We start from the raw sequence: 10,000 nt of genomic DNA, 5'->3' as shown, positions 1-10,000 counted from the left end.
AACCCGGAGGACCCGTCTACCAGCACTGGTCGTTTGTGGTCATTAAAGATCCCACATTGTCTTTTGTGAAAAGTAAGCGAGTTATCGCCGGCGTCCTGAACAAATTACAAATTCCTGCTCTTGCTGATTATTAGGAGGGCAACTGAAAACTACCCAGCATAATCCTCACCAAGAGACTGCTGCGGCAGCACCAACGCTCTGTAGAGTATGGTGTGCATTGATGATGAGGATGATGAGGATGATATCCTTTTAACCTCCATTGTGCTCAAGAGTAAAGTTTTCAAACAATCCACCGAATGGAATGTCTCATGTGTTTACCTCTCTCACACAGTCTATGGATGGCTTCATCTTTGTCTTGAACCACGAGGGTCGTTTCCTGTACATTTCAGAAACCGTGTCCATATACCTGGGTTTGTCACAGGTAAGACTGTGCGTTCAACTTCTCATATCCTTTCTCTTTTTATCATGTCATCCCTTTCTTATCCTTTCACTGTTCGTTTTTTAAAAAGATATGATTTGTCGATAGTAAAAGTGAACCAGCAAAGGAAATGTGCAACGCAGTACCATTATGACATCACAGAGCTTAATTGCTGTAAATGTGGCAGTTAATTTGCCATTAGTTGTCAACGTGCCAAGATAATGGTGTAACACGTATGGCTGCACAAGGGAATGATGTGTGGCAGTTTGAATTAGAATTTCCAAGCATTGTCATTACTGTACTGTATGTACATCTTTGCTTCTTTTGTTTGTTTTTACTCCTTATCGCACCTCTTATGGTCTGCTGCCCTTTTCTTTCTCACTCCGAGCAAGTTCACCAAATGCCAAAAAATCTGGACGTAAAAAGCATAGAAAGAACTTGAAAGCACCAAGATGCAGAGATTTTGAAAAAATTTCAAACGAAATACCTGCCTCAGAAAACTGCAGGAATGGTCTCGGAAAGGCCGAAAGACCGGTCAATACTTTTGTTGCTTTCATGGCATTTTAGTTGATCTAGTGACTGCTTCGGTCCACAAGTGGCATTTCTTAATGCACTTCGGGAATCCTCGATTCTACAAGGACAGTTTGTCAATAGCACCTCCATAACTTACGCACGTCGTCAAGGTCGTCTATCAATGAAATGGTTTCGAAAATATTCGTTTCCACAAAAAGTTAACAAGTGAAGACATTTCATTTAATCTGAGCGCATAATGGTTTTTAAAATGCTCGTCTTATTATCCAGCTATTTTTGACCGTTTTTCGAGCTTGTACCGAAAGTTTGCCATACAATCTCCACCTGAAAGGATGACGTGGTCGTATCGACTCCACAGAATGCTGAAATCGGCTTGGAGGATATTAAGCCATCCACTCAAAAGACAGTTGAAGACGTCTGCAGACTTGTCCGCCCGCAGACGGTTCACGTTGATCCCAAACCTGCCAGATTGGATCGACATTCGGTGATGGTCATTAATATTCTTACTCCTCAATCGATTCGCAGATGGCGTCATCCCATTAAATGGATGGCACTCATATCATTTCAAAGTAGCCATCGCCTTCGCAGAGCATGCTCGACAATGATACGCTAATCGGGATGGCATCCATTCAGCCTTACACAGTAATTAAGGGAGCAAAGGGTCTACTGGAATTGTGGCACATCTTAAGGAAGCACTTTCCAGCTCTTTGGACTTTTGGAGTGAAACAGGTGTTTGTGAGGGTTCATGTTGGGCTCCTTACTTTTTTAAGCTCTGTCATACAATGGAAACAAATAAATGAAGCAATTAGGCAATACAACAAATGGTAACTTGAACGACACTCGGTTGAGCGCAAACCTCCGCCAGGCCGAACGGTTTACGTTTTGTATCCCATTGATAGGCTGGATCTGGAACCGGACCTGAATCAAAATCGAATCGCCTTGTTCTTGTCACCGACCCAACTTATCCACCAAGTTTTGTCATAATCCATCCACAACTTTTTGAAACATAGTGCCAAATATAGTTTTTGGCACCATCTCTCGATGGTGAAGAATCACTTTAAAAAAAATTAATAAATCCTCGTATCTTCACCAAATCTTCACCAAATCCGAATCTTCACCAAAATCGACTCCAATTATTCCTTGTCACACACCTAAATGTGTCCACCAAGTTCCATCCGAATCAGTCCGCAACTTTTTTTGAGATATTGTGCTAGATATCGGTTTCGCCATATCTCTCAATGGTGAAGAATCATTTTTTTATTTTCGGATCCGCATTCGGATCTTCACCAAAATCGAATCAATTCGTCATTGTCAGAAACCTAACCTGTCCACTGAGTTTCATCCGAATCGGTGTAAAACTTTTTTGAGACATCCTTCTCACAGACAAACAGGTGTGAAAATATAACCTCCGCCCACCTTCGGTGGCAGAGGTAATACTAATTGTTTTATATTCTGTTGAAACTGCGTTATCACAAACCGTCTCAAAGAGTTCGTCTCAACAAGAGCTTTCCGGCCAACATCCCATCTCTCAGGAATATTGTCCTATGTCTTTGTTTCTTATAACATTGTACTTTATCGTTATTGCCTGAGACGAGCGGTTTACACAATTCTCTCTACCTGTGCTTGTCGATTTGTTGAAAGATTCTTAACATCTGGCCTGAAAGCAACTTGCCCTGTATCGAACGTTTGTGTCGACTGAGCTTCCATTTGATTCTGTTCAACCTTGACGAGTCCATCTTCCCTTGGCTCCCCGTCACTCAATGATGTTTGTGTCCATAACTGTCTGAGTAGCGATCGTTTTGCCATCAATGCTGTACTTTAATGACTAATGTCTTCGAACAGTTTACCAATGTGACTGGTCCTGACTGTTGTGTTACATTCTCGACGTGTGCCCGCTCTCATTGACTCCTCCGATGTGTGCAGTTCCCATCGTTTTGCATCACGTGATCAAAGTAAATTGGATTTCTACATTAGTTCAAGGAGAAATCCAATCGGTAAATATATTCTACAAATTGCTTCAAAATGCCAGAAAGGACAATTACCATATCGTGATCGTTGATAGGAATCAAGCTGTTTAGTTACTATCACGTAGGAGTTGTGGCTGAGTATATCATTATCATCATCATCATCATCTTCAATCATCAACACATCAGTACCATACTCTTTACAGAGCATCAATGCTTCCAAAGCAGTCTCTTGGAAAGGGGTATGATGGATGGTTTGGTTGTGCTGGGTGGTTTGCCATTGCCTTCCCAGCAGTCAGTCAGAGCAGGAATTTGTAATTTGTTCCAGGTGCCGGTGATAGGTCGCCTACTGTTTGCGAAAGACACCGTAGGACCTTAAATCTCTACCAAGCATCAGTGCTAGCAGACGGGTCCTCCAGCTTTCCTTCCATCTGAAGGACACATCGATGCCTCGCTCTGCCTATGAAACATCAAGATGACCGTTTCTGTTTATAGCTGGGTCAGGATTTAAACCCAAGTTCACATACCTCGAAGTCTAAGTTATCTGGTCAGCCAAGTATGGTGCATAGGTGGTGCAATTGCAAGCTTTGTAGTTGACTCTGCCCTCAAGACTATTTGGTACAGGCATTCAAATTCTCATATTCTTACCATTGCAAGTCAGTGCCAACGACATCCCATGAACACAATAAAAGGCAGAGAAGTGAAAAAAAAAAACTCAACGAGACTTGTTATGAGTAGGTGGTTACATGCTGCCAACATGTACATGCGTAGTCAATGGCAAATTGAGAAGAAAAAAAAATATGATTGAGAGAAGGGAGATAACAGAGATCACAAGGGAAGGGAGTTGGAGATAGGGAGGTTGTGTGGGGGGAGTTATGGAATTGGGAGGAGAAAGGATATTGAACACTAAAACTTCATACAAATATTGTACATAAATATAATTTATTTCAACAAATGTCTCGATATTGTAGAACAAAAAGAGGAGAGGGTGTAGAGAGAAAAGAGACGTCAGAAAGATGGCATTGCCGGTGCCCAGAGTACCCCAGGAAGTTACATCATTTCTTCCAAGCTCAGCGCTTGTTTGTCTGAGGTCATGTCCAACTATTTGTCTGCAAGATGTGTGCAAATGATATGTGTTTAAACTCCACCACAAGCCTTAAACCCTGTAAATGTGTAATTTGGGTGTACATAATATGTAAATGTCCTCCATAAGTCATTAGGGTCTACTTTACCACAAGTAGCCTACAACAAATATAATTTGGAGTTACAGTCAGTGACATTGATTGAGGTATGTTAACCACTGTGGGATTTTAGGGAAGAAGAAGCTGACGTTTCAAGCATTGCATCAGAGCAAAAGAGGAAGTAAGCTTTCCGTCACTTCCGGTTAGTGATGCCACCGCCAACCGGAAGTGGGAAAGTTTCTTTATGGCTGAACTACAGTATGAATTTATTATTTCTTTCTTTTTTTCTGACCCCGGCAGTCATAATTATTTCCATGAATGTCATCATGTTCATGTGTTTAATCTGGAATGAAATACACACAGATGCACCGGAGTCGAACATAGTCATTGAAGGTTTAAATGATAATAATGCTTCTCATTGTACGTCAAAAGCAGGCATCATGACACAAAGAATGCAGTCACGTCGAAGAAAGAAAAAAAGTTGTGGATGGATGATGACAAAACCACATGGATGAATTGGTTAGATGACAAAATCAAGCCAATTCGATTTTGCTTCAGGTTAGCAGATCCAGCCCATTGGTGGGAGACAAAACGTAAACGGCCAGACGCATCCGGAAACAAACTCCTGTCCGGACATAAACACTGCTCGGACACGTCCGGAGACAAACACCATCCATTCCTAGCCACAATGCGGAAATGTCCACAGACAGAGAGAGAGGAGGGGAGAGTGAGAGAGGTGTGGGAGGAGGGTTCTGCACTGTATTAGGAGGGGATGGAGCAAGGATGGGACAAAGAGAGAGAAAGGGGGTGGGGGTAGGGGAGGTAGCAGAGAGAATATGTTATGGTTTACTAACAATACACACAAGCACACACACACAAGCACACACACACACACACACACACACACACACACACACACACACACACACACACACACACACACACACACACACACACACACACAAGCACACACACACACAAGCACACACACACACAAGCACACACACACACACACACACACACACACACACACACACACACACACACACACATTAGTGCTTGGCCGATATCGACAATTTTTCAGGAATCGGCAGGTTGGAGTCAGTGTGATGAACGACAACAGTACATACTGTATACAATACAACCCAAAAGCCTTGAGTAGCTTTCACCGAAGAACAACGTTACATTGATATGTTCACAAACATTAATCTTGATAAACAGCTGCGTGAGGAAAAAACAAATTGGCTCGGTAATTTATAAGATACGGCAAACGGCTCAGAAATTGGGTGTTATTTCACAATTCACTCAGAATGACAGAGCATGAACAACTCACTCAGGGTGATGGAGCATGAACGACTCGCTCAAGTTGACAGAGCACGATCCACTTGCTCGGGTTGACGGAGCACGAACCGCTTACTCAGGTTGATGGAACACGAACCGCTCACTCAGGTTGATGGAGGATGAACCACTCGCTCAGGATGACGGAGGATGAACCACTCACTCAGGTTGATGGAACACGAACCACTCGCTCGGATGACGGAGGATGAACCACTCACTCAGAGTGACAGAGGATGAACCACTTGCTCAGGGTGATGGAGCATGAATAACTCTCTCAGGGTGACAGAACACGAAACTCTCGCTCAGAGTGACGGAGCATGAAGCACTCCCTCATGGTGATGGAGCATGAACCACTCACTCAGGGTGATGGAGCATGAACCACTCGCTCAGGGTGACGGAGCACGAACCACTCCCTCAGGGTGATGGAGCATGAACCACTCCCTCAGGGTGATGGAGCATGAACCACTCCCTCAGGGTGATGGAGCATGAACCACTCCCTCAGGGTGATGGAGCATGAACCACTCCCTCAGGGTGATGGAGCATGAACCACTCACTCAGGGTGATGGAGCATGAACCACTCACTCAGGGTGACGGAGCACGAACCACTCGCTCAGGGTGACAGAGCACGAACCACTCGCTTAGGGTGACGGAGCACGAACCACTCACTCAGGGTGACGGAGCACGAACCACTCTCTCCGAATGACGTGGCACAGCAAAAGCATCCGCATTGAATGAACGATTCCTTCAGCATGACATACCGCTGTACCTCTATCAACAATGGGCGCTCAGCAAGTGGCTTAAGCACTCATGCGAGCATTCCAATTAAATGGTTGATAAGGAATGGTTGGCCAGGCTGTCGCTGCGTACCATGAAGGATACCTTTAACTTTATATCCGGTCTTCACCGCGCATGCAGCAGTTAATGAAATAAATCAATTTATTTAATTAAATGACTTTATCCACAAAAGTGTTGCTGCTTAATGTAGAACAACTCTGGAGACATTGCAAAGTTCAATCACTCGTGAAATAAATATTTCATTAAATCCACCATTCTGCCTGCTCGTCTGTGCATGTCACATGGTACGTCGGTTCGGGGTCCACGCAAACGTTGTAACTTTTTTTAACGTTTTTTCCCATCTTTGCTTTGATACCCTGTAGAGCACCCCACAAAACCTCCAAAAATATAGACACAGATCTGGCAAATGCTATGGATAGGCACGAGGCAGTCCCTCTGGGGGACAGGGCGCAAGGTCTCGCAGTGAATGCATTAAATCATACAGCTCAATGAAGCTGGTTAATTTTGGCACGTTCCTAAATCTTTTGTTTACTCAATAAAATTCTCCAAGCAGTAAAAAAAAGATAAGTTTAATGCTTTGGAAATTTCACATTTTCTTGTGTGTGTGTGTATGGAGGAGGGAACATATAGCCTTGCTTGCAGTAAATATGTATACCGGCCTAGTTATGAGACTCGTTATTTCTTTAATCAGATTTCGAAACTTTTTTAGTCAAGACAATATCTGATCCTCAAAACCAAAAGAATGTTTCGATTATATACTTTACTTAGTCCGTGAGAGTAGATCATGGAATATCATTTCATATAGTGCATGAAATCGTTCCAAGCTCCTAATTTGAAAACGATAGTACTTATAAAAGCGATGTACACAACGATTCATTGCTATGATTAACAGGCATTCGATAATGTGAGAAAGGAAAGTGTAAAAGAAACTTTATCATTAAGAAATCCCTGTGGCCTGTTACAAGTCAAGGCATGGTTGAGCAGGCCAAAAAACATGGCGGCTTCAGACCCCAACGAGGTTACCCAGGAAATGCCTTAAAACCCCAGAGAGTGAGGTGGCTGAGGATGCACCTGATAAAGGATATAATTAAATAAGGCCGTTAATTATCTTCAAAAGGAGTGTTTTAATTAAACCCAAACATCCAATTTTCACTCCTGCACTTCCTTGGAGTTTTCTTAGTATGCATGAAAAGTTTCAGGCTGATTGGTTTTATGGTTTTGGAGTTATGGAGGAAACACAGACACACAGACACACACTCTCACTTACACACATTGATATTTATTTGTGTAGATAGATGTATGTGCTGGGGTGAAAATGTGGGTGTGTTGGGAGTGGGGGATAAATTGAGAAATTAAATATTGAGAAAAGGAAGGATGATAGGATTGGGAAGGGAAATTAGGGGAGTAGAGGAGGATTGTGGAAATAACGGATGGGAATGGTTGAGGGGGTCAAAATGTCCTACTAATTTGTATAGGTAATAAAGAGCCCCAAATCATGACAAATGTAGAACTTGATTCCCTTCCCATGTTATATAATTGTGACAAAGTTATTGTTTGGAGGACAGAGAACAGGTGAATGTAATTGTGTGGTCGTGTTTTTAATTGCAGACATTCAAATGTACCCTATAGGATGTCTCAATTGGTTATTGTACTGTGTAGTTCATATACATTCAGAACTATCCCGGAAATATTTGAAATCGGGAATGCCAGCAACAAAACATTATTGGGAAGTTTTCGGCAATGATGAAGGCTCTAAAATTTGGAATTTTCTTGAACTCAAACAAGTCGGATTTCAAAAAGTAAAAATTAACAGATCTGATAATGAAGACATTTTCACTTTCATTTTTTTTTGTACAAGGTCACGACTTGTGGAAGAACAAGAACATTGAGCATACCAGTGTCAAAAAGAACAAAAGGTCCAATATAAAGAGGGGGGAAAACACCAACAACAGGAGTCAAGGATAAAATAGAGGGAAACTTGGACAAATAATTGGTGTAGGCAGGAAAGAGGGGTAGGGGAAGACACATGGTCAGGTGGACAAGATGGAAAGAGAAGCAAACTCTCAGTAAGAAAAACTGGAAATTTGGTTGGAGGTTGGCTTGGGGTTGAGGGAGGGGGTGGGGTTAATGGGGATAGAAAAGATCATGGTTTCTTTTGGGGGGGGGGGTGGTCTGAAAGATGGTGGTGAACAACTGTCTTAAAGACATGGAGGGAGGAATGAGATTGAAGAGAATGTGGAAGTTGATTCCACAGTTGGAAAAATAGGGAAACAAATGAGTGAAGGTGAGCAGTGATCCTGGAGTTAGTTAGTTAGTTAGTTTATCCAGAAGGGGGTTGATGGTGGACTGCATATGCCCTGCTGAACCCTGAGTGTAGGGGTGGGGGAGGGGGACAAAGCATGGAGAGGGCAGAGGGTGAAAGAAGAGAAAAGAGACAGTACTAGAAGACAGAAAGACCACTGTCCTGTCTGTGATGGGAAAGTGATCGGTCCATAGACTCCATTTCATTGCAGGAGATGCCAATAATCTTGAAGGCCTTCGTTTCCACAGCGTCAAGCTGAACAAGGTGTGATGCAGGGGAGCCAGCCCAAAGGGGAGTGCCATACTCCATCAAGTTTTGAGTGAAGGCCTTGTAGGTGTTTAGGAGTTCAGGTGTGCCAAGGATGTCCAGTCAGTGACTGACTTTGGAGGCCGACTTTGAAATGTGGTTTACTAAAGAAAGATCATGGCTGATATTGAGACCCATTAGTTTGAATGACTGAACTTCCTCAAGAGGATTGTTAAGAAAGTAGATGGAAGGGTTTGTCAGATGGTCTCTTTCAGAGAGAGAGAAAGAGAAAGAGAAAGAGGGAGGGGGAGAGGGGGAGGGAGATTTGTTAGGATTGAAAGACATATTCTAAGTGTTTGACGAGCTTGTGATGTTTTTCAAGGTCTGAAGAGAGGGAAGAGGCTGCATCCTGCCAATCTGAAGGATGAGAGATGTCATGGCAGAGGGAGGGGGGGGTCATCAGCAAATAGATAGAGGATTTTCCAGAGTTAGAGAGATAATTTATGAAGATCGGGAATCTGACTGGGCCCAGAACACTGACTGAAAATGTGGCATTTAAGCATCAGTTTCGACTTTGATGAATCTTCTTGTAATTTTTACAGAAGCAACTGTGATTGACCAAAATGTGAATGTGACGTCATGTATTTCTACAGCCAATCACAAACAATTGAATGGTTTCACATGTTTGTGGGGGATTGTCCAAGTTCTTATCCTTTTAATTGTTGAGTGTCGAGCAAGGAAGCAGCATGTACCATTTTTAAAGTCTTTGGTATGACTTGCCCGGGCTTTAAATCGCCAACCTCCTAGACTCGAGGTGGACACTCTAACCATTAAGTCGAATTCTCTAACCATGCCACCACCTGTGTAATATTTCTCATTTTTAACATGCGGATCCACTGAAGATGCAATGAAGTGAAAATCCATTCATGATCGGATTTAGTAATCTTCGGTTTTTGAAATTTCCCTTTGTGTTTCATTTATTTATTTATTTATTATCATTGTTGTCGGTACAGGAGAAGGGATGAGTCCATAGTCATTCAGAATGTCCTCCTGTAACAAAGGAAAGGAATAAGAGTGAAGCACAATGGGGGGGGGATTAGCATCTCATGTAGCCAGCTGGGTTTTTCTGACCGTTCGGTAGTGATGTGGTGGTTCTGAAACTAACTCTACTTCCTGAAGCTTAGAATCAAAATCCTTAATACTGCTGCCTTCAGCTGGATTTGAA

At 42.7% G+C, this 10,000-nt stretch overlaps 1 protein-coding gene across 11 annotated transcripts in view; it reads left to right on the top strand.

Moving 5' to 3' along the window:
- Nucleotides 1–10,000, top strand: part of LOC147014701 (neuronal PAS domain-containing protein 3-like) — a 449,452-nt gene that overhangs the window by 264,734 nt on the left and 174,718 nt on the right. For 10 of the 11 annotated variants that reach the window (XM_085852849.1, XM_085852841.1, XM_085852851.1 and 7 more), the window contains one exon: nucleotides 332–421. The exons of the other annotated variant lie outside the window; for it this stretch is intronic. In XM_085852849.1, coding sequence (XP_085708975.1) covers nucleotides 332–421 — 90 coding nt within the window. The remainder of the gene's footprint in view (nucleotides 1–331; nucleotides 422–10,000) is intronic. 11 annotated transcript variants of the gene reach the window in all.

This window comes from Eptatretus burgeri, chromosome 13 (assembly GCF_056783735.1).
Source record: "Eptatretus burgeri isolate ZD-2024b chromosome 13, Ebu_testis_v1, whole genome shotgun sequence".
Lineage (NCBI taxonomy): Eukaryota > Metazoa > Chordata > Myxini > Myxiniformes > Myxinidae > Eptatretus > Eptatretus burgeri.
Note: the sequence above shows the minus strand (reverse complement) of the source record. Positions and strands in the feature narration are given on the sequence as shown.